Here is a 25,945-nt window from a genome sequence, read left to right on the forward strand (position 1 = left end):
TCTACTGTTCTATTAGTAATGTAGCCCCAGAGACAAAAATTCAACTCCCTTTTTGCTTATTTTCAGATATAGCTACTTTGTTACCCTGCCTCTGCTGGGAACTTACTACACAGTTAATGCTCCTGAATGACTTCATATACTGTATGTGCTAGACTGAGGTCAAGAAGGAATTCTTGCCTGTGTTCCAAAATACATTTTGTTAGGACCACTAAAGGTTTAGCACACCTTTCTTCGGCTCACTGGAGACTGTACACTGAACACTATGAAATCAGGTGGGAGAAATCCCCCATTCACACAAGATGCCTCCATTAGACCAGTCATTTCCCCAGTAGCTATTACCTTGCTTCGATCTACCGCTCACTGACTCTGACAGAGCAAATAGTTTATTCTAGAGAAGTAGCCAGTGTCCAGCCTGCTCCTTCATCCTCCTCACAGCAGTAGCGGAAAAGTAAGGCTGCAAAATGCCCTGAGCAGAGAGAGCTCTAAGAGGAAAATTAAAAGACACATCCAGTTATAAACGTTGACAGGTGAAAATGTTCGCTGTTGGAGGGAGATGCTGAGATGCCAAGTCAATGCCACGCACACCAGACACCATGACAAAAAAAAAGACACAAACGCAGAACATGAACCGTAGGAGTTTCGTAACATAAAAGACCTCTGGCTTGTGATCTATGTACCTTTGCCATGAGACATATCACCTGGAAGTCAGATCTGTCCAGTACTGGATTAACTTCTCTTTCCATGGCTTGACCTGTCACCCGGAGTACTATAGAGACGGGCACTCAGAAATGCACATTTAGAAAATTAGATAGATGTATTGAACATAAGCACTGTGCAATTAATCTCACTGATCACAGCTGGAGTGGTCAGAGCAATTTCAGCATGTTTTCTGCAAAATAGAACCTTATCAACTAAATAAAGATCGTATTTTCATCAAGGTCGAGTGACAGTCATCGTTTTCTTCTGACACTGTTAATCCTGCTCTGATAGGAAACATCCATATGTGTATCTTTCTCTAGGTGAGAAAGTCAGTCAAGACAGTCTTCTGCAACACGCTCTACCAAAAACAAACTTAAGCTGCAGTCAGACCCATTGGCTCCCACTTAAACACCCACTATTCATTACACAGTACAGAGGTCTGGAAAAGGGATTGCCTGCAAGGTGTTTAAACCACCTCTGCTCACAGTGTAAAGCACACAAGAAAGACATCCCACAGTGTAACCATTTAGGTCGCTCCTGTGTAGCACCTGCAGGCCCCGAGTTCAACTCTGCTTTGGCAAAGGTACAAAAATAATTTGGGTTATTTCCATCCTCACAAGAGGAAAGCATAGAAAGTGTTCAAGTGTTTTTTGTGGTAACTACAGAAGACAACAGCACTGGTTCTAAGCTATAAACACTTCCTGCTCCTTAAACCATGAAAGACAGCTCTAGTCTTGGCAAAAGTAGACTATAATTACCATTGATGTAGTGGCACACCACCAGTAAGCAGAAAGACTCTGCTGAGCTCCCTGTGCTACCTAAATGGAGAAAGACTGGATTTCATCTTTACAGAGTAAGATTAGACCGAGTGGAACCCCACACTGCAACCTCCAGTTCTGATGGATAATCAGTTTTTTATTTCATAGTCTATGCATTATTTTATTTCAAAGTCTGAGCTGGGGGAGAGGCCTGGATACAGCTGCTCTCCTGCCCATAGCAGTGTGCTCTCTTTATTCTGCATTCTTCCTTTGGTTGCTTTAGGCCTCTTATTCCCTCTAAAATCAAATTATGCAGTTCTCTTGGCGAGACTCAAAGAAACCCAGAAGCAAAATATTAATTTTCTGAATCAGAATCAATAAGCTGCACAATCCTTTTCAATGAATTATTTATCATAAAATAGAATACACTTACAAGCCAAGCCCCTTGGTCCCCACATCTCCCTTTTCCTGATCTTTTGCAAAAAGCTCCTGTAATATGGCAAATCTTTAGACAGGAGCAAACAGTGTAATGTTTACTTGTACTACAAATGCCAACTAATTGCACCTAACCCATCAGAACTCCATAAATCTGCAATTCCACCCACTGGAGTGAAAATGAACAAGTAACCATCACACTGCCTTCAGCAGTGACATCCCATCCCCAGATGACACAGAACCTTGAAGGGACAGAGCGCTTTGCTTTTGACCACCACAAACAGATATGGAATGGCATGGGAGCTTGTCACGGGTTACTTAGATTTACCTATGCCCGTGACAGGGGAAGCCACCCCACGCCCCCCCCCGGGGCCCGGAAAGGAGGGGGAAAAGGGGAGTGGGATAAAACAGCGACAATCTAAGGAGGAAAAACTTATTTTACTGAATATGATATCGAAATACAAGATAACACAATATAATATAATTAAGGCTAACAAAATCGAACGAAACAGAGAGAGAGAGTCTCCGAAAACCGAGAGGCCTACTGTGAACTCTAGGCGACACGGCTGGAACGCTTCCCACTCTCCGAGAAGTTCGAGAGAAGAAGGAGGGCACTCCAGCCTGGGAACGAGATTATATAGAGTCCTGGTCCCGTGACTTATTGTTACTCCTGTTGTTCTCTGGGATATGTAGTCTTCTTCTGTGGACTGCACATTCAACAGAAGTATCCATACTTGACATGATGTTATGATGTGGAATACTGATAGCAAAATTACAAAATTACAAAACCATGACATTCCACCCCTTATTCTACATTATTACATCATGGTTAATATATACATATATATACATATATATACACGTATGTAAAATTGTGATAGCTAAATAGTAGAATTGCATGTAACATAACTAAATGTACAACTATAATAACTAAAATACACTACACATGCAAACATATATATATATATATAGATACATAAAATTATTGACTGCACTCCCCCAGCATCAAATTCCCTTGTGGCACACATTGAACATCCCCATCCTTCTGCATTACCCACCAAGTGCACCCAGGTCCCTGGGCAAAGACAGTTCCACGGATAGGTTTGCCCTTTCCAGAAGCTGGAAGGACCCAAACAGCTTTTCCCAACATGTTCTTTACATGTATAACAGGGACCTTATCTCCCTCTACAGTGTGTAGGGGGCTAGATTGACTAGGACCATCACGATTGACAGATCCTCTAGTATTGACCAGCCAAGTGGCTTCTGCCAGATTCTTCTCCCAGTGCTTAAATGTTCCACCACCCATTGCTTTCAACATAGTTTTCAACAACCCATTATATCGTTCAATTTTACCAGAAGCTGGTGCATGGTAGGGAATATGATAAATCCACTCAATGCCATGATCTTTGGCCCAAGTATTTATAAGAGAATTTTTGAAATGTGTCCCATTATCAGATTCAATTCTTTCTGGGGTGCCATGTCGCCACAAGACTTGTTTCTCAAGACCTAATATGGTGTTTCGAGCAGTTGCATGGGGTACTGCGTATGTTTCAAGCCACCCAGTGGTTGCCTCTACCATAGTGAGTACATAACACTTACCACTGCGAGATCGTGGCAAGGTGATATAATCAACCTGCCACGCCTCCCCATATTTATACTTTTGCCATCGCCCTTCCTCCCAGAGAGGTTTCATCCTTCTGGCTTGTTTAATTATGGCACATGTTTCACAATCATGAATAATCTGCGCAATAGCGTCCATGGTTAAGTCCACCCCTCGGTCTCTGGCCCACTTATATGTTGCGTCTCTTCCTTGATGGCCTGAGGTCTCATGAGCCCATCGAGCTAGAAATAATTCACCCTTATTCTGCCAGTCCAAGTCAATTTGAGCCACCTCAATTTTGGCAGCTTTATCTACCTGATGGTTGTTTTGTTGTTCTTCAGTAGCCCGACTTTTGGGCACATGTGCATCCACATGACGCACCTTTACAACCATATTCTTTGTTCGGGAAGCAATGTCCTTCCATAGTTCAGCGGCCCAAACAGATTTTCCCCTCCGTTGCCAGTTATTTTGTTCCCACCGCTGTAACCACCCCCATAAGGCATTTGCCACCATCCATGAGTCAGTATAAAGATACAGCATTGGCCACCTCTCCCGTTCAGCAACATCTAAGGCCAGCTGGACAGCTTTTACCTCTGCAAACTGACTTGATTCTCCCTTACCTTCAGTGGCCTCTGCAACCTGTCGTGTGGGGCTCCACACAGCAGCTTTCCATCTCCGATGCTTCCCTACAATGCGACATGATCCGTCAGTGAATAGGGCATATTTCTTTTCATTTTCTGGTAATTCGTTGTATGGTGGGGCCTCTTTAGCACGTGATACCTCTTCTGCTGGTGATGTTCCAAACTTTTTATCTTCAGGCCAGTCCATGATTACCTCTAGGATTCCTGGACGATTGAGGTTTCCCATTCGCGCTCGCTGTGTAATCAGCGTAATCCACTTGCTCCAGGTGACATCGGTAGCATGATGGGTGGAGGGAACCTGTCCTTTGAACATCCAGTTCAGCACTGGCAGTCGAGGTGCCAAAAGGAGCTGTGTTTCAGTCCCGACTACTTCGGAAGCAGCCCGAACCCCCTCATACGCGGCTAAGATCTCCTTCTCAGTTGGAGTGTAGCACTCTTCAGACCCCTTATATGATCGACTCCAGAATCCCAGGGGTCGGCCTCGGGTCTCTCCTGAGGCTCTTTGCCACAAACTCCAAGTGGGGCCTTTCTCTCCAGCAGCAGTATAGAGGATGTTCTTTACATCCTGTCCAGTCCGTACTGGCCCTAGGGCTACAGCACGGGCTATCTCTTGTTTAATCTGTTCAAAAGCCTGCTGCTGCTCAGGGCCCCATGCAAAATCGTTCTTCTTCCGCGTCACCTGATAAAGGGGGCTTACAATGAGGCTGTAGTTTGGAATGTGCATCCTCCAAAAGCCCACTGCACCCAGGAAAGATTGTGTCTCTTTCTTGCTAGTTGGTGGAGACATGGCAGTGATTTTGTCGATCACATCTGCTGGGATGTGACGACGTCCATCCTGCCACTTTATACCTAAGAACTGAATTTCCTGGGCAGGTCCTTTTACTTTGCTTCGCTTAATAGCAAAGCCAGCTTGTAGAAGAATCCGGATTATCTGCTCTCCTTTTGTGAAAACTTCTTCTGCTGTATCATCCCACACAACAATGTCATCAATGTACTGCAGGTGTTCAGGAGCACCACCCTGTTCCAGTACAGTTTGAACCAACCCATGGCAAATGGTTGGGCTGTGTTTCCACCCCTGGGGCAAACGGTTCCAAGTATACTGAATGCCCCTCCAGGTGAAGGCAAACTGTGGCTTGCATTCTGCGGCCAAAGGAATAGAAAAGAAGGCATTGGCAATGTCAATGGTGGCATACCATTTGGCTGCTTTTGACTCCAGCTCGTACTGGAGTTCCAACATGTCCGGCACAGCAGCGCTCAATGGGGGTGTGACCTCATTCAGGCCACGGTAGTCTACTGTCAGCCTCCATTCTCCACTGGCTTTACGCACTGGCCATATGGGGCTGTTAAAAGGTGAGTGAGTTTTACTGATCACTCCCTGATTCTCCAACTGGCGAATCAAATCATGAATGGGGAGCAAGGAATCCCTGTTGGTGCGATACTGCCGTCTGTGCACTGTCTTTGTAGCAATCGGTACCTGCTGCTCTTTTACTCGTAGCAGCCCCACAACAGACGGGTCCTCTGACAGGCCAGGCAAAACAGACAGCTGCTTAATGTTGTCCATGTCTACAGCAGCTATCCCAAAGGCCCATCGATACCCCTTAGGATCCTTGAAATGCCCCCTTCTGAGGTAATCAATACCCAGTATACATGGAGCCCCTGGGCCAGTCACAATAGGATGTTTTTGCCAGTCTTTGCCAGTGAGGCTTATTTCAGCCTCCAGCACAGTCAATTCTTGAGAGCCCCCAGTCACTCCAGAAATATGGATTGATTCTGTCCCTTCATGACTGGAGGGCATTAGGGTGCACTGTGCACCGGTATCCACCAGCGCCTTATATTCCTGTGGTTCTGATGTGCCAGGCCATCGAATCCACACAGTCCAATAAACTCTATTATCCCTTTCCCTCCCCTGACTGAGGGCAGGGCCCCTCTATTGGTTACCTGTGATGACTGGAGCAACTCCACTGGTGGTTGGTATGTCTAGTAGTTCTTTCACCCGTGCTCGTAGTGCAGACGTGGGCTGATCATGCCACTTCCTCATGTCTTCTCCACGGTCACATAGGTAGCGCCACATGGAAACACGCGGTGCAATCGTACTGTTGTTCTTTGCTCGAGCTGGGAAGCGTGTGCGTTTAACAGCTGAGACTTTTGATGATGCAGGTGGGGAGTAGGACTGGACTAGTTTGATCAGATCCTTCATTAGACCTGGTGGCCCGTACGAGGATTGACCTTCATCAGTTGTTTCTGATACTATTACGGGATCATTACAATTAGTTGATGGAAACAATTTCTTGCACATTTCATCTACTCGGTTTTCTAGCCGTGAGATGGCAGAAACTGCGGCATGCAGTTGGGGGAGCTGCTGATCGATGGTTTGAAGCATTATAATCAGCTCAACAACTCGGGGCCATCTGTCCACGAATCCTTTAGATCCTGATACCAATGACTGTGCAATTCTCTCTGGTGCTGTACTTGTGATTTTCTGCCACATGTCAGGATCGGCTCTCACTCTCTCAGGGTCAAGTTCGCTTGGATCAGGGCTGTACAACATTTTCGCCATGGCCAATTCCCTCAGGCGCTGAATACCTTTTTGGACGGTATTCCAACTATCAAATTTAGGCTTCAAAGCATCCTTATAGGGGTACCTTTCTCTCACGGCTTCTAACAGCCGCAACCAGAGAGTAGCAGCTCCATCCGAACATCTGCTAATCCCTCTGTCGATACCTGCATCTTGGGCAATGCTTCCTAGTTGGCGAGCTTCATTACCATCTAGAGACAAGCTGTTGGCCCCGTTGTCCCAGCAGCGAAGCAACCAAGCAAGGATACCTTCATCTTGACGCCGTGTGAACTCCTTTCTTGAGCCTTGGATTTCAGTCAGCTTCAGAGGTCGACAATAGGTGATTTCCTCCTCATCATCAGTCTCTTCTTCATGCCTCTTGGTTTTTGCCTTTGCTTTTTTCGGTACTGCTCCATGCCCGGCACCTGGGTCTTCTGCTGCCCCCCCCTGTGCTTCTCCTTCTTTTCGTTCTAGACGCGTGGACACCCGTTTCCATTTCTTGCCTTCCACAGGGGCAACTGATATTGCTACTGATGCCTCCTGTGACTGATCAGAATTAACTTGGGCTTGAATCTCAGATCGGAAACTCTCTCTCTCCAGAATAGTATGATACAAAGCACGGTATGCATAAGCCAAACCCCACATAAGGTTTACCTCCTTAGATCTCTGACCCAAATACTCACTTAATTTCTTAGGGTCCCTTAGGTGTTCAAGAGTGAAATCCCATGACACTGCGGGTCCCCATGCTTCTAAGACTTTTCCTAAACCTTTCCATATTCCCTGCCAGTCATCATTCTCTGGTTCTGGAGGAGACTTCCGCATAGAACGAATGCATAGGAACATATATGCATGCATTGATAGTGATAACATGAATGCAAGTATGAACCCTATCTCAGTTACTGAAAAGCGTGTGGAAATCTGAGAGTACAACCTAAATAAAAAGGGTTTTTTTAGCCTGTACAATGAATTAAACATGGTGGTGTTTGTAAAATTGCCTGTTCCATCTGGGATGCAAGTATTTGTAAAATTGCCTGTTCCATCTGGGATGCAAGTGTTAGTAAGATTCACAATTCCATCTGAGGTGTAGATGCCAAAATTCTGACCATACCACATCTCGTAAAAGTACCAGGCAGGTGTCTCCATCAGTATCCACCTTATTAGGCTATATATCTGCACAATTCCACAACACCAAATTATGGTGTTAATAGTTGACCAATACTTTAAGAAGATCATAATTGCTTTCAATCCCTTAAACAGAGCAACTGGGATGAAGAGTGGATTCATAGCTGGCAGGCTCTGTAAAAGTCAGAGCTAGCTAGCTTTGCTCTAAGGGAGAAAGAAATCCCTTTGTTTTCTACACAAAAGTTAGATAGCAATGCTGAGAATGTGCAGCAGCCCTTAATGTTGACAATTTGTCTGGTATTTCAAGGTCACGTTCTCCGTGAGCAGCTACGGAAAGATAACACTCCGAACACTCCCGTAACGAAGCTCTTTAAGAGCAAAGAGAGAGTTGTTCTAAAAGCTAAAAAGCTCTATGCCCGCATTCTCCACCAAAAAATCTGTCACGGGTTACTTAGATTTACCTATGCCCGTGACAGGGGAAGCCACCCCACGCCCCCCCCCGGGGCCCGGAAAGGAGGGGGAAAAGGGGAGTGGGATAAAACAGCGACAATCTAAGGAGGAAAAACTTATTTTACTAAATATGATATCGAAATACAAGATAACACAATATAATATAATTAAGGCTAACAAAATCGAACGAAACAGAGAGAGAGAGTCTCCGAAAACCGAGAGGCCTACTGTGAACTCTAGGCGACACGGCTGGAACGCTTCCCACTCTCCGAGAAGTTCGAGAGAAGAAGGAGGGCACTCCAGCCTGGGAACGAGATTATATAGAGTCCTGGTCCCGTGACTTATTGTCACTCCTGTTGTTCTCTGGGATATGTAGTCTTCTTCTGTGGACTGCACATTCAACAGAAGTATCCATACTTGACATGATGTTATGATGTGGAATACTGATAGCAAAATTACAAAATTACAAAACCATGACAGAGCTGTACAAGGTAAGGGATTTTTCTTTAATTCTTAACTTCTTTAAAAGTATTTGTCATTAGAGAGCTGCTATATTGGTAAAGGTTCATCGCCCACACAACATCAGGAAAAATGAAATGAATGCTCACTAACATGAAACCAACCAAAGAAAAAGGTAATGGAAAACCACACAAATGAGAGAAAGTGCTCATGGAGTTGGTATGACCAACTTATTTTCAGTGTCTGGGACAAGTCAGAGTTCAATATTTTCCTTCCCTGAAGTTACTTTCATGCAAAAACTCCTCCAGCTCTAATTCAGAATTGGAAAATCTGATTTATATCTCAAATTCATCCACCTGGCCAGGCTTCAGTAGCTCTCTCTAATGAGACACCAACGATTTCTCGGATGGCTGTCCCCAGTACTGAAACCATTTAGGATACATGTTAATTGCTTCATTTATGTGTTCATATGTACAAGTGAGCACAGCTATACAAAAGGAATGTCTCTATATTTTAGTTCTCTTTTTTTCATTGTTCCCCATAAACATTAAAAACCACGAACAAGCTTGTAAGAATGGTTTCAGGCATGAGGAACAGGTGGTGCGAATGTCAGTTAAGTATTCCTGCAGGGGGAAGACTGGAAGTTTGCTGTAAATTATGGGGGCATTTCTGCAACAGAAAAAATTGGCTTTTCATTGATGAAGCTGGAAGCACTCTTTGATAACAAACCCACTGGGAACTTCAAATCATATCACATCACTCAGTTATTTTTTCCTCCATTTGTCTTGGAAAAACAATATTGCAAGAGTAAGTGCTTGCATGTAGAACTAGGAATAGCATGGTTTAGAAAGAGCACATACATTTCTGCTTCATCACAGCTGAAGCATCCCATATTCTGACCTTTACCCAGGCCAAATTCCCCACATATGAGGCAACCTCACTTGCATACATCCCATTGAACACAGGAAGCTAAGAAATGAATTTTGCAATTAGGAAAAAACACCTCCCATATGGTTGTTTGGATAATGACTTCATCACACGCACCAAAAATCACAAACCTATGCTTCATATGTCTGTAGGATACAATGCTGTGAGGAAAAGAGGAATGACTGTGCGAATCCTTGCAGAATCAGGCATACTGTTTCTAAATCATACCATCAAAGTCCTTCACCTAGAGAACATCTTCCCTGTAGGAGATTGACTCCACAGAGGAGATCTGAGGTGGACAGAGTATCACCTGAAACTTCAGTTTCCTGTTGATGAATTCACTGAGACAGTGCCATCCATATGCTCAAGTAATATTTTGAGAGGAAAATGAAATTTGTAAGGAAACTGTCACTGACCTTTGTGCCCGGTCTGTTATTGTTATCTCTTCCTCCAGATCTAGGAGTAGCGCTGCCTGAGCCATCACCTTCTTGCTGCAGGGCAAGGATTTGAGGTGCAGAATGAGCAGAGCAAGGCAAAACTTGCTTCCCATCTCCTCCAGCTCTTGAGTTCCCAGCTGCAGGCCCTGGTGGAAAAAAGGAGGAAGTTTCATTGCTGAGTGTACAAAGCGCAGGTGTTGGGAGACTGTTTTTCAGAAGGACAGCTCTTAGTATTACAGTATCACCTCATTCAGGTTCCCATACAGTCAATCATGAATTCAATGATAGCATTTGTTCTACAGGATCTATTCTAAAATAGCTTCTATTTTACAGAGGCAACAGAGGCAAGTAGTGTAACTGCTCTGGTTACTTACACTGAAGTTGTCACTGTACAAATTAGACTCATACCCCAAGAGGATCTGACTAAATACACTCTTACAAATCATTAGGTCTCATCTTTTTTCTCTCTCTAGAAGCGTCATCTCCCTAAGCAATGGGAAACAAATAGGTTTTATGACTGTAAATACTGGACAGTGGCAGAGATTAGAGAAAAAACAGTGAAGAGGGGAAGGAGGGAACATCTTTAACAAGTTATGAATTGCTTTTTAAGAAAATCAATTACAAAGTAATTGCAAAATAACAAATAACTCTGAGGAATTTCTCAGTGTATTAAAAGCCTATGTCTCTAGTAGGGACGTGCAGGCAAAGAAATGCAAAAACAGGACTGGGATTATCAACATCACCTTTCCAAGAGGACTCCTTCAAGCTGTGGATCCTCACATGGAAGAGCCCTGACTTTGAATTGTCTGTGCATGCTTTTTCACTACTTAAAAAAATAAAGACCCAACAAAAAAGTAACACATCAAGGGCCTACATAGGAGTAATCCGGTGTAATTACTGGTAGTTTCTCACAAGCAGTGAGATGGCAAGAGACCAAAAAAAACCTCCAAAACCACAAAAGAGTCACCGAAAATAACCCAAAGAAACTGCAAAATCCCTCATCTTTGGCATTTAGTGATCACATCATGTGTTACTCCTTAATGCTATCACACCAGGGGTTGAATCAATTGCTGAACAATTGCAGCCTTTGTCAGTATCAGCCCCGTGTGCTTTTGAAGCACAAACCATTTCTGCAGCCAACCTTCTGACAAGAACTCCAATCCCATTTCCAAGACTGTTTCCTTAGCAACTGCCATAAGTCCGTGCTCACAGCCCTGGCACCAGCCACAAGCACAGTGTGTGCTCCACACCAGCATGGCCTGCTCTTGACCCTTCACTCGGTGTTTGTTACTGCACATCTTACAGGTAACAGAGCCCATATATTATATATATTATATATTATATATATATAATATACCAGTAACTGATAACAGGGGGCTGAGCTCCAGTCTCCTGTTTCTTAGTAGTTAGTTTTGTTTTGCCTTCTTTAATTTGTTTATGTTTCCTATGTAAGGTTGCACTTATAATTTCTCTAGGATCTTCTGCACAGCTGAGAGAAATTGGGAGCCAACAGCATGGAGGTGGATGGAAAAAAGAGGCTTCCCAAGTGACCATCTACAGCTCCCTTGTAATGCTTTTTTTTGGTTCATGTTTGTTAGAGGCCACAAAATGTCTTACAAGGCGAATGCCTTCACTTCAACTCCAGCAAGTCCAGCATGTACAAATAAAATCTAACATTAAAGCAGCCCTATCTGATAACAAACACATTTTCCTATAGTAACCACATTGAAATTCTGCTTGTTTTCTCAAACTATATGAATAAATATGAATAGGTAATTATAATAATGAATAATGAACAAATAATGCATTATTTTGAGCTTGTACATATACTGAGTGGTTGGACAGCTAGATAAGCAGAGGACGTGCCTAGAAGAGCACACAAACAATATGAGAAAACAGAGCCTCCCTGCCAGGCGTAGACAAAGGACTCTGGAGATCTGACTTCTGCTCTCAGAAAGTCTCTTAAATATCTTTAAAGCAGTCAGCAAATCTCTAACACCATTTCTTCTCCCATCCTAATCACTGCAAGCTTTGCTAAGTAAGAGCCAGGTGCAATGAACTATAGTAATTATTAATAATGGGAAGAAAATAGATGAAGAGGCTTAGAGGAACCAATGGTCATTAATACAAAACAACGAGGGCCTAGCAGCTCTACATAGATTCCTCACTTCCATTATTTTACTTCAGAAGACATTTTAGTGTGGCAGTTACAATTGGCAGGTGGAAATGGTGACATTTCTGAGCAAAAATAAGTCACTTCCACAGCAAAGGAATTATTCTCTCAGGGGTAAAAAATACAAGGAACATCTTGGGGCTTTCCCTGGGGTGTATCTTAGGGTCCTGTTTCCAGGATCCAGGCAGCACACTAAATACCTATCAATCCAGGAGATGCGAATAGTGACAGTGCTAAAACTCAGCCTGTGGGCTTACAATTCCCCAGGGTTTTATTCAGGATATGAAGAGGCCTTAGGAAACTATGAACAGAGAAATAATAATAATAAAAGTATAATACACCTGAGAAGGCTCAGACAGTAAGTGCTCATGCTCTGAAGTTAGCTGCTTTATGATGGACCCATATTGCTTCGAGAACAGACAGCTCGGGAATAACAGCTGGAAACCTCAGCTAGAACATTACAAGTTAACACATTTAATTCACTTCAAACACAGGCAGTCTTTTATTTTCCAACTCAGACAATGCTCTCCCTCTTCTTCCTCAGCTCTCAGCAGAGGCAGGAGCTGGAGCTGCATTGGTGACTACCATTAAAGTGAAGATGCTGACAGAACTGATGCATCAAACTAACAGCATTAATGATATCTGCCAGCAGTGCCAAGAGCTGGTGCTCTGGGTAGAAACCAGCCCCTCCTGCCTTGCTTGAAATTCTTGAAATTCTACAAGAGATAAAGAAAGAGAAGTGGTGAACTTTTGATTTTGGTTAAGAAGCTCCACAGCAGTCAAGCTGGATTGTTTCTACTCACAGTGACAATATATAACCTGTTTGCCACTACCATGCAGGAGGAAGCTGTTCTACCTGCCATCAGGTCCTCTGCAATGTCCTGAACTCTCAGAGACCCTATCTTTCCCCATCACAATCCTACATGGCTCCATCCTCCTCTGGAGGCATCTGTATGAGAAGCGGAGTGCAGTGCAGTCTTCCAAGCCAGCAAAATCTAAGCAAAGTCTGAATCAGAAAACTGTACCAGAAAGCTGCAGACAAGATCATCAGTCTTAATTAGTTTAGCCTCATGGATATGCTAACAAAGGTATTCTTCTTTGATGATCAGCTCATATCTTTGCATAGTTTCTGCTCTTCATAACATGAAAGTGCCAGTCTGGATCAGCATTGGCTCAATACACACATTGCTGCGCAATACAAATATGCCCACTGGTCCCCTGGGCCCCCTCATGCATGTCTTTTGAAGACATAATGTTAAAGGATAACAGGTTTATAGTTTCCTGGCTGTTATAAAGAATAATGGAACTAGACATTATTTGCTAATCTCTTCTCATTTTTTCATACCACAGCAGACAGTATGGTAAGAGACATCACCATGCTCTAATATCTGGATGTATCTGTATATATGATTTGGTGGGAAGAAACATTCCAGAGGAACTCAACATGGCTAATCAGATGAATTAAATGAACACAACCTATTAGCTCTTGGTCTAGTTAAACCAGTACATTTGTTCTCTGCCCAAACTGTTTTTATCATAACAGGGCAGTGAGGTGTTCATCTGCATCTCCTAAATGACACTGTGTCACAGTAATAGGAAACACGGAAGGAGGGGGAAAAATAAGAAAGCTATTCCGTGATTTATCATTTGGCCAAGATAATGGCAATAAAAATTCTCCTAATGAAAGTTGATGAAATTATACCGGAAAAAGAGTTCATTCGCATTCAGCACTGATGCATCAACTATATATTCACAACTAAATGCTTCCAACGTCTCTCAATTTACCTAAAAACACATCACAGGCTAAGAGACAATGTAATGGGAAAACTTCGTTATTCATTACTCATATGCTTTAAACAACCCCACAAGCCAAAGGCAGCGATAGTTTCATAACACAGATATTGTTGAAGGTGGAAGGACTCCAGAAGTTAAATTAGAATTTTCTCTCTCCACCAGGGTAACAAGAGCTGCAGTTAAACTGGAGTTGAAAGATATTAATAAACACAAGTAGACAACAGATTTCAGAGCCATCATTTTTCTCTTGCGTTCAGAGAAAAGGGATCTTTGGCACACAGTACGGTCACTTTTGGGCACTGTTCAATCCTTGAGGCAATATTTTTCCCTGCAAACTTACTTCCAGTCAACACATACACACACACATGCAGAGTATACTCTGCATCTCAACAGCTTTACACATGCACAATGGTTATGCCCTAAGGCTGGGTATAAATAAATTGGCAGTCTGGTTTCCCACTAATTCCATCAGTGAGCTCTCCATTGGAATACTAATAGAAACTACTTCGAGGCTGCACAGGACAAACCACACAGCTGAATGAAACATTTGGTGCCTGCAGATGAAATTTTAGCCTGGGCCAGCCCCAAAAGATAGTGTCCTTTAAACCCCTGTGAAAGAAAACATGCTGATGCACAATGGGGAACCAGCTATTGAGATGAGGACAGTAGGGAACAAGCCAGTTTTTCTCATGGCCCAGAGATCCCTAAGCAGTAGGTATGACATTCTAAACAGACAAAGTTTAGGGGATAGAAATTTGGGCCAAAAGATTTCAAAGGGATTAAGCAAGCAGAAAAGGCTGAAGATGGAGAAAAAAAATTGGGTAGCTTGAATTTCTAGAAAGATGAGAGGGGTTGAGTTAAAGAAAGAAGATAAAAGGACTGGGGAGATAAAAGGATGAGAAAGAGGGAGGGGTGGTTGAGGTCAGTGGATGCTGATGTGGAGGAATGATAACAAGAGGAAAACTAATGGAAACCTCAATCCCCATCTCACTGTTGGAGAGGTGTGCTTCGTTATGAATGCCCATCCTCGCTTTCCTCAGTACTTTGGCTACTAGGTGAGGAAACAAGGCCCAGCTTGCTGTCAACCCTCCCTGAAAATCTGCTGAATTTAGCTGATGCTCTGATTCAGCTGGGACTGAGCAAACTTCTTTGTTTCGTCACAAGATGGGTTATTGATTTGTCATTCAAACGGACTCTTTCCCTGGCTAAAGATGCTACAGGCTAGATTGTTCAAGGGATGGAGGAAAGCAGATCAGAGAGCAGAAAGAGGCCTGAAAGGCCTGTTTGTAAGAGAACTGAGGATTTAGCAAATGGTAAAACTGGTTGTCAAGTTCTACTTATTCAGATAGCATAGATAGCCAACCAAAGTAAGCATAAAGATGGGGATATATTCTCATCACCCTCCCCCAGAGACTGCACACTCACACAGAGCAGTAGTGGTTGGGTATGGAATGCTTCCATACTTGCTGGATGCTGGTGCACCTCTTTCGCATTGCTTCCTGAGATGGAAGGTAGTACATGGTACCAGAAGGTCCAGTTTTGCCAGATCACTTCTTGGGTATCACTGGGACCAATGCATACATTTATGTGGGGCATAACTGTGAAAAGTGGCTGAATCAGGAATAAAAGATGGACAAAAATAGAAAGCAAAACCAACGTAGATGAGCCATAAAGAAGGTCCAGAGGGCAAAGAACAAAAGTAGTGGGAATTGTCAGTATGTTTTTGTTGTTGTCATTGTTTGTTTGTCAGGAAAAACAACAACAACAACAAAACAGAAAATAAATAGAAAAAATAAGTGCTAATTCTTGAAAGAAAACAAATAGTGCTCCAGATAATTAACTCTCCTACTTGGCAGACAAGAAGAAGAAATGGGGAAACTGTTCAAGGTCATACAGTGATTCTGGGGCAGTGTAAGAAAAGAAAACTACTTTACACTGGTGACAACCAAGTGCTTTGTTCAAGAACATTTCTGTCTTTAATGCAGGTTCCAGTACTGGCAACAGGTTAACTGCTGTTACCCCATCTGACTGTGCCTTCAACATTCATCTGTAGTCTACCCACGGCTTTCTCTCACTCGTACACCTTCTGCTGTGTGAACTCTATGGAACCTGGAACAAGTCACAGCCAGGTTATAGCCTGAGGTGCCTGAAGATTAAATGTGAGGTGGAGCTCTAAGTACATCTGAGAGTCTGTGTCAAATGAATTAGCTCATAAAAGCAGTCTGGGAAAGCAAGAAGTTGAATTTTTGCAAGTCCTAAATTGGCAGTTTAATCCCTGGATCACTTTTCCTCCCTCTCTACTTCCACTTCTCTGCTTGTATGAATAACTTCAGCATACAGAAAAGTGAGCAGACTCCAGGCCCACCCAAGCATTTTCAGCTATGAGTTTAACTCATTTGGCCATATTTCACCGTGGGAGTTAAATAACTTCCTAATCCTGGCTGGTGATCACCACATGCTTGGCAACAAAAGGATTTATGATGTTTATTCTGGCTAACGTAAATACAGATGCTATTCAGAAAGCGTCTAACCTGTTTTGAACATTCTTAGTACAGTATTTGTCTCCATAATGTCATTCACTATCAGGTTCTCCTGGTTAATTATGTGTTATATAAAGAACCAATTGTATCTTTTCATGAAATGCCCTCCATATTGTTCTATGTTACACAACACCTTGTTATTTTTCTGTGTGGCTTTAAAGCAGAGCAAGTATTTATAGTTACTGGGAAATTACAAAGTAGATTTTATTTTGAAATTCACTATACTATAATCTGCAATATAGAAAGCTTTGAAGCCTTTCCCTCTTACTCTGATAAAACATATGCCATTCTGCCCATCCCAGAGGTGATGAAAATATGTATTGACCAAAATGACACAGCAACACTAGTACGCTTTTCTTCCCCATACAAAATAAGACCCCATGATGGATCATGGTATCACTTTTGCACCAACATAATGATTTAGGCACTAGAGTGCATTTAGAAAGAAGCCAGCACAGCATGACCCAGACATCACAGCATGCTCCAGCCTGATAGCTGTCTGCCCCACAGGATCTCTGGTGCTCTGTTCCCATGCTAGCACATTACAGACACAAGCAGACCGGCAAAGCTGCATGTTGGCCTGATAGCAACGTTACATGGAGTGGAATTTAATGGGGTGGCGAGTTTGCTTCCTGCTATGCTGCCACCAAATATCCACATCACTGTGAAGCCTCTCCCCAGCACAGTGCTGAGTGTTACTGCTGAGCTCTCTGCACTCTTTCCCTTTCTCTCTCAATAGCTCAAGTATCACTAATACTCTCCCATATCGAATCTGCCTTCCAGGCCACTGTGTGCTTCCTCTAGCCCCCCCTTTCATTATCTCTTTTGCCTTACAAAGAAAATAACTCATAACAGACAAAGCAGTCCAAAGGAGGTACTACCATTCACGTCTATAGGGATATTATAGCATCTTCCAAGCCTACATTTTCTCACATACACAAGCATCTTACTCACTTTCTTCTTTATTGTTGCTGCTGCACATGGCACAGATATCTTTATTGAGCTGTCTTTCTAATCGCTACTTATGTTTTCCTGAACAGTCAGAGCTAATTCAGAACCCAACCATGTGTTTGAATGCTTTAAACTATTCCTTCAAACATGCTTTACCCCGCCACCGTCTGTATTTTATCTTCCATTCCCGTAACCACAGTCTTGCTGTCCTCCTTCCTACTGTATAATTCATATCAGCTGCAAACAGTAAATCTTAGCATTTTACTGTTCTCCTCATTTCTCAGTCATTAAAGAAATACAGACCAAAACAGAGTGGTAGCTGGAGTCACCTTACTATCCATTTCTTCCCACCCCAGTGATGATTAATACATCCCACCTATTTTTCCAGACTTTTAAGTAGATTTTCACTATACAAATGACCCTTTTGTGCCTCACCCCAAAACTCCAATCCCTTTGGGATTTCTTTTGGGTGAGGGAAACTCTCTTCTCCTTAGTTCTGACTTAACTAGGATGTCCACCAATGCTGCTCACTTAAATATGAGTCTTAACAAATGACAAACTTTGTATACTGCATCTCCCTTCACTCATGCCATCAAGGCAATTAACTCAGTCACTGTGCTTCCCTGCCCTTGTGTTTCTCGTAGGTTTTTTCTTTTTTTGGTGGTTCTCAACCTCTGGAGTAAATTTTAAAACATAAGGAATCAGAATGAGCACATTGTTTAGCATGTTTGAGATGTCTGCTATCTACCCCACTGGCCATTATTAATGATTTTACCAGTTTGAATCTTCAGTTCCTTTGTTCCCTTATAACTCTTACAGCAATAAAACCTGAGGTTTACTGATTCTGTGTGTTGTAGCCTTGGTTGAATATAAAATAACACCGACAGATAACGTGCAGACATTGTCTTCCTGCATAAAACAGCCAGAGTGGTCCCACAGCATTCTGCTCTGTGCCTGTCCTGGCTGCCTACCAGCTCTGCCAACATGCCTGTGGCCCCAGGACAGCATAAATAGCTCCAGCATGCATCCAAATCTCAGCCTTCACAATTCCTTATTATTCCAGTCCTGAGGGTCCACTGTTTCCTTCCAGAGCCTTTTGATTATGCCTTGGAGCATGCTTCTTTTTTCCAGATCTAAGTCTGTTCTATACTAAATCCCTCATTTCCTCTGACTCCTGCTTCCATTGGCACCAGAGCAAAACTTCTACCCGATGGCAGTCCCCTTGCCTGGGCCACGCCACACGCCAGCTCCTGCAGTTAAATTGCCATGCACATATTCACAGATCAGCCCAAGACCTTCTCTTTGTTGGTCTCCTTAAACATTTACTTTAAACACGTCTTCATAAAGAGACTCATGAGTGAGAGGTAAGGGCACAGAGCCATCTGCAGCTCTGAGCCTTCCTTTCTCGTTTCTCAAATTTCATATATATTGTATGGCTGTCCCCTTACACTGCGCCTTTTCCCCTATATTATGAAGGATTCCTCATGTCAATTTTCTATCTTTTTTCATTTCACAAGTTCTCTTTGGTTATCTTCAGCCAGCTGCCAAAGCTGGTTTCCCCACCTAACACACTTCCAAGTGATCAGTGACAGTAAGCAACTACAATTCCAGAATTCATTGTATTAGCACTTCTAAAGCAACAAAGGAACCATTGATTTCCCAAGCCAAGGATACACAGGAAAGCACAAAAGGCATACGTGCCCAGTTCAGATCAGAGAGGAAAGAGACACACTGTTTGGTGAGGAATCCAGCCTGGTAACTGCTCCCTTTGAAGGTGAAGGATGGGAGTACAAAGAAGGGGCTTGTTGGCTGTGTTCTAATGGGTGTTAGCATAATTATTCTGATACAGGATGCTTCTTGCAGCTTGAATATGTCAGAAAGTTACCTTAACAGACGTATTTTACCAAAAGGCCCAGGGAGAAAGAATGATCTTTTTACAAGAAGGTTGGGTTAGGAGGGACATCCTGTGAAGGGTCTTGGGAATACAGACCACACAACCAGATGCCAGACATCAAGATAAGTTCCTCCAGGTGAAACAGTTGCCACCAGCTGCTAACCAGGATTTATAGGTCTGCGGAGTCCAAAGGCTCACTTTATTGCCAACCCAGATGTCCGCTGGTACAAGTAGTCTGATGGCTGATGGGGTTTTTTTAAACCACTCTTTTGGCTGAGAATACGATTAGTATCAAAAGAAAGGAACCAGCAAACAAAAACAACAGAGATCAAAACTGAATATTCTACATTATTACAGCAGATATGAGCCCCTGTTGCTTGCCCACAAGGAACCTACCAGCAGCATGAGCTCAGACGTTTGGACTTGTTTACCAAGGATGAGTGTCAATTAGACACAAACTTCTTCAAACCACCTATAAGCCTTTACTGCTCTTATAATCCCACCAGCAAAGGCTTACTTTAACTTCTCCACTTACTGTGCTTTTGGAAAGAAAGAGAAAAAGAAATCAGGTGTTTGAAGGCTGTAAGGAACAGACTGAAGAAAGGGAAACAAGATCAGAGAGACAGAAGTAGGGTGAGGGGGAGGCAACTATCTCTATCAAGTGGGATAACTGATGTGACTCACACAAAAGCAGCTTATATTTCCTCTTGTTCTGCAATGAATATTTCCACTTTGTCTTTTTCAGAGGAGACCAGCCAGAAGCAAATGCACAGCAGCTGAGTAATGCCTCAACCTCCAGAGCATCATGCAAAAAGAGAAAGACATGTAGGCCTCAGAAGAATAAACTAAGTTTCTCTGAGTCTTTGGAGACCTACTGACCGTTCACAGTGTGACGCAAGCAAACCTGTATTAACAGAGAAGATGCTGACTCCAGATTATAGGCTTTCAAGACTTCTTATCTTGCAGCTGTACTACCTGAGAAAATTTGCATAAGAACAAGCTGCCTCTTTCTTAGAAGTCTTTTTCAACCTGTTTTTATGATTTCCACTTAAAACGATAATCCTCTGTTTGTGACACTGCAATCATTTCTACTACAATCAAGTGTTCCATCCAGAAGGAGGATTACTGTCTCGGTTTGGGGAAGTAATATGGACCTCAGAAAGAACAAAGCAGCCAGTTTACAAGCAAATGACCTTGATAATAAAGAAAAAAAGAAAACAAGAGCGTGTATGATCAGATCTGCCTCTTCCAAGAGACATCTGATGCACTTCAGGCTCACAAGAACTGGTATTTCCTCAATATGTTCATACAATGGAGCTGGAAAAATTGGCAATGCCTACCTTCACTGTGCCAACCCAACATACACTCAGAGTTTTCCTTAGACAACCTACCAACGTTTTAAATGTGAACACTGGAGACACGTATACAATAAACCTAGCACAGTACACAACGCCATGCATTTAGCACCATGTCTTTTGAGGAGGAGCATCGCCTCACATGGTGCCGAGTGTCAAACAACTGTTCTAAATCATTGCCACTGGCAGCTGCTCTGAAATCCAAAGAACAAACGGTTAAAATAAATGAAAGCAAAAGCCTTTTTCTTTCTCCCCCCAAGAAGATAATTTAGCATGACTTTCCACAGAACAATTTGCATGGGATTACCCACAATACACTGCATTATGGTAATACTCGACAATCTCTGATGCATATTAGACTGGCAGTGTTAAAAATCTGTCAAAGGAAAAATAAACGATACGGGAAAATGATGATGTAAGACAGGACAGTAAACACTCTGCACTTGTGTAATCTGCCAAAATTCACTCCAAAATTGGCCTGGGAAAGAGAATGAGAGAGTATTGCGCACTCGGAACAGCTTTAGGGAACATTCCCAACTCAAGCAGAAAACAATACCTGACTGAGACACGGACGTAATCACAGAGGAGTGGAAAATACAACAGATCCGAATGAGGAGCTGAATAGGAAACACGGAGTGATTTTCTTCATTTCTTTGATTTCCCACTGGGCAGTAACCTGGAGGGAATCTTCCCTCTTGTTCATCCAAAGCAGGTTCGGTTCACTACCCTTCACTACACACGTTCACTCAGTCTGCCTTCTGCTCCTCTCCAAGCCCCTCTGTATCTTCTTCTGATGCTGCTGGTGATCCTTAATGGACTCTGCACAGTCTCTGTGTTCAAAAGTGTTTGTCCCAAAACAATGAGCCCCAGAGCTGTATTAGTCGCAGAATCCAAACTACCAGCACCTCCTGCCCTCAGCCATGGTTGGCTGCTCAGCCCTTCAATACACTTCACCCAGAGAACAGGGATGCTAAGGATTTCTTGCACCGACCTCGTACTTTTCTACATAAAAAAAGCTGCAGGAAAATAGTATCAAATGAACTGATTTTGCCAGTTCCATGCATCATGTTCCTAGTAATTCAAGTAATTGTCTATCACTCCTCAAATCCCTAAGAATCGTGGAATTATAGATTCTTAGCTTAGGTTGGAAGGGTCCTTAAAGATCACAGAGTTCCAACTGTCTGCCATGGGCTGGTTGCCCCCACCAGCTAAGGCTGCCCAGGACACTAAGACACATTCCCCCAGGACACTAAGGGGGAATGAGGCATAGGTTTGGCCAAGAGGTGGGAAAGAGAGAAGTAGCATTTTCCATGTGGGTTTATTCAGTAATTCTCTCACCACTAAGTTGCAGAAAATGGAAGGAAAAAAAACCACAACAACCAACAAACAAGCAAGGGATGAGGCCAAATTATATTGCTGAAGAGGAGTTATAGAGATTAGTGTAGTAATTAATCAAGACAACCATGTCAGCAAGGGTCTGACCTTTATTCCTGCCCTAGTAACAGCTTTGTCCCCGATGACTTTTGGCTTGCATGCTAAAGCGATTTAGATACATCCCTCAATTAATCGCAGGATATCCTCTGGGAGATAGGAGAGCAGTACTGCAAGCTGCCAACAGGGATGCTGAATCAGAGGAGGAGTGACCTAGTGAAGGGCACCTAGTGAAGGACATCAGCAGAGATGGGGAGGTAACCCACAGTTCTCTTTACCTCCTACACTTCACCCCTCACTGCTGGAAGCAAAATTGTTTGAAGCATCTAATTCGAGATCCTGCCATATTTTAAAAGATTAAGATTTCCTAAAAATAAGAAAAATAATAAGAGTGTCTTAAAATAACTTGCGTCTTTTTCTGTAAAGAAGCAACAGCACCACATCAAACTCACTCAGGCAGGATGACAGGCAGCTGCAGAGATCACGGCAGCAGTTGCTTCCCTCTTCTCTCTTTTCTTGTGAGATAAAGACCTTCTATCAGGCAGATGTGCTGCCAATCCCACACTCGTAGAGAGTGTGGAGTCCCTTGCTCAGTGTTTTGGGTCACCTGCAGCTTCTAGAGTAACTAGCAAGCACTACTCTCTGACAAAGAACCTCAAAGCTCTGCAGATGCAGTTGTGCCCCTGAACATATGGGAGGGGAGTACCTTCTATCCTGCCCACTAGGGACAGACAAGTGGAATCTGAGCTCTCTCAGAAAGGCAGTGTACAACTACAGACCTTCAGTAAATAGAAGGACTAAAAAGCTACACATTCAGGAGAGTGGTGAAGCTCAAGATTGGCAAGAGATAGAAACAACACTAGGAGACGTCTGCTTCTATTAGAATAGCTATTATCACAGCAACTGAATACCTGAATCAGTTTTTGTCTCCTAAGAAAAATAACAAACGCATTTGCCCATCAAGTTTGTCCATTATGGCAGTTAGAAGCAGAGACTGTCAGAGCTTTATGCCTGTGAATTAAAGTCCCTGTCAGGATCTTAGCTAGTCAGAGTGAACAGAAGCCTTAAATTAATAGCTTAAGTTACAAAACTCAGAACAGCTAACACACATGTTGAGTACACCCAGCTGGTTGTGAGGTTTTCAGATACTTGTCTGAATGAACCCCAGATCTCCTGCTCAACACAGACAGGGTCTCGTATAAAGTCTGGAATAGATTTTCTAAGGTTTATTTTTAGCAGCTGTTCCACAGTTCTGATACAGAACAGAGACAACCCAGACATGATACTCTGATGGTGAAATGAATCATTCTTTCAGAGCTCTGAAAGCACTAACAGGCCATAAAGGTCCTCAGCCAGACCCGCCTGGGGCATTTACCCATACCCTCTACCTATTCTAAGAGCCCCACTTCAGCTTAGGGCTCTGCTGTAAAACTGCAGGTCTGTAGCTCCTGTAGCAACGCTTACATGCTTTTACCTGAGCACACCCTATGGTGTGTATATGGTGTACCCTATGGTGAGACTCTGACTCACAGAACTGACTTCCCAGCATCACCTTGTCACTGTGGACCTGCCAAGTGGTTTCTGAGCTGTTTGATCCCACAAACATCACCCTGAATTACTAACGTGTGTTTTCACTTTGGATCTGCTACACTACCATGGACTTGCCTAATAATGTGGACTCGTGGCTGAATCCAAGTACTCTTCAGAAGCCTGGTCTGCTTACCTTGCTTGGAGACAGTGAGACTTGGCCTTGGCTGCCAAACAGAGACTATCTGGTATTATCTCAATTTCTCCTACTGCTAGCACTGACCCTAATTCTTTTCTCAGAAGAGGCACACATACTATTTTTCTCCCATATACCTCAATACAGAGATTACAACATCCTAAACCACAACTAGATTAGGCCACCAGAACTATCTCACACTACAATCCAGATACAAAAATAGATTCCCTTTCCTTAGCTATTGTTGGCAAACACGGGTTCTAGTGAGAGAAGTTATTTCTGGACTTTTACTGGCAAGCCTTCTTTTCAGAGACTAAAAGGAAGAGCTGGTGCTGGTGGAAAAATTGTTAGACATGACTTTGAAGAAATGGCAGTTTCTGCCAAGCTCTTATGTGTGTTTCTCTGTGGGGGGAAAAAGGCTTTATTAGCTTTTCTTTCCAGAGGTCACATCTGTGAGGGTAAGTGAAAGAAAAAGGCACGTATGGAAAGTCCTCCGTCTCAGATTGACAATCAGCTGCACAGTCAGTGCCACAAAAGCCCTTTTGCACTTGTGCCTCTTCTTTCATGAAGGAAAATCCCCATTTTCTTAGAACAAAATGATGGCTGAATGTGAATGCACTGGAGTTTCCCGCTGATTTTGGTACACTGTGTTATCTCCTACTTGGAAACCCTGAGCACTTCTCATCAGGCATTTATATAGATCTGTGCATACACACACATTTACATGATCACAGATGTACAGGGACACATTTCTAAGACTCTAGCATTACAACAAACAACAACCATCCATAAAGACACAATTAAAGTTACACGTTCATCAGACACACTGGTGCACACTTGAACATGCATTGGACTGTCTTCCACACCCACGTGTATCCACATTCATGTTTATATTGTAGTCTTCCACAGTCTGTAGTTTGCACCCACGAATACTAACTGCACAAACCCAGCCCAGCGGAACAAACACTCATTTAATGTGTATTTCAAAAACCATAGGCATGTACTCTCCATGCACTCTGCTGCTGGCTTTCCCCTCTAAACAGGATGCAAATCCTACACAGTCCTATAGGCTGAGTTCTCTCTATACAACAAGTAGCTGAGCTGTGGCACACAAAAGTGCCAACGTGCCATTGCAAGAATTAAAGGTTTTATGAGTCTTTTCTCCACTTCCACAGTCTCCCCCTTCCAGTTAATGTCAAGCGTGTATATATAAATGAGATGTATTTGGGGCTTGTGCCAAGTCTCTGTAACACGGACACAGAAATAATATGGGTAAAACATGATTTGTATTGGGACTGCTCTGGTTGTCTTAAAAAGAAGGTCTTCAGTGACTGATTTGGCCTTTCTGGAAGCTTCTTACTGTTTAAATTGTAGAGTTATGAGACCTCACATTCAGTTCAGCTTATCACAGCTGTACATCCTCATGTGAAATCAGGGGAACTGACTGAGAAGAGTAGGGTACTTGATGAAGCACCTTGGGGATTGAAATGTGTGTTATTAAATGTACATGAAATAAACAAAATTTCACTCCCATTTATTCCAACCAGTCAGAATCTCAAGCAAAGGCAACCTGGCCTTAAGTGGACTGCATTTATATATCTGGAGTGAGCCCAGAAGTGTCAGGTGCTACTCATTCTTATGATGCATGTCAGCATGTAACACACCAGATCTTATCAGTATGAAACCAACACCTCTTTGGGCTGTCCCTCATCTCTGAATGTTTTCACACAGACTCAGAAATCTAAGGTTTTCTCTTCCAGAGAGCATCACTAAAGATTATTCCAAAAAGACACAGAAAATTCTGCTAATATTCCTCCTCCTCTCTACCAATGAATTCACAGAAGACATCATTCATGCTACACCAACTAAGGGCAGACACTAAAACGTTACCTGAATACCCTGAGATCAAATGTCTGTCCAGAAGCAGTGAGTATCAAAAACATGACAAACAATTCACCATTTACACACTGTATCTCTGAATCAAGAGGTTGAAGGTATTTAA

General features: G+C 42.9%; 1 protein-coding gene and 1 long non-coding RNA gene across 2 annotated transcripts in view; one reads left to right on the top strand and one right to left on the bottom strand.

The window, feature by feature from the left end:
- The window catches only part of LOC146759253 (cytosolic carboxypeptidase 4-like), a 203,896-nt gene that overhangs the window by 19,882 nt on the left and 158,069 nt on the right, over positions 1 to 25,945 (bottom strand). The window contains exon 6 of the mRNA XM_085510194.1: positions 10,062 to 10,228. Within this exon, the coding sequence (XP_085366320.1) occupies positions 10,062 to 10,228 (167 nt within the window). The remainder of the gene's footprint in view (positions 1 to 10,061; positions 10,229 to 25,945) is intronic.
- Positions 11,095 to 14,855, top strand: LOC146759254 (uncharacterized). Its single transcript, XR_014932245.1, has 3 exons — positions 11,095 to 11,387; positions 11,558 to 11,649; positions 12,800 to 14,855. It is a non-coding gene; the product is annotated as an uncharacterized LOC146759254 (long non-coding RNA).

Source organism: Coturnix japonica, chromosome 10 (genome assembly GCF_054131305.1).
Source record: "Coturnix japonica strain WE chromosome 10, WE-NBRP24, whole genome shotgun sequence".
Lineage (NCBI taxonomy): Eukaryota > Metazoa > Chordata > Aves > Galliformes > Phasianidae > Coturnix > Coturnix japonica.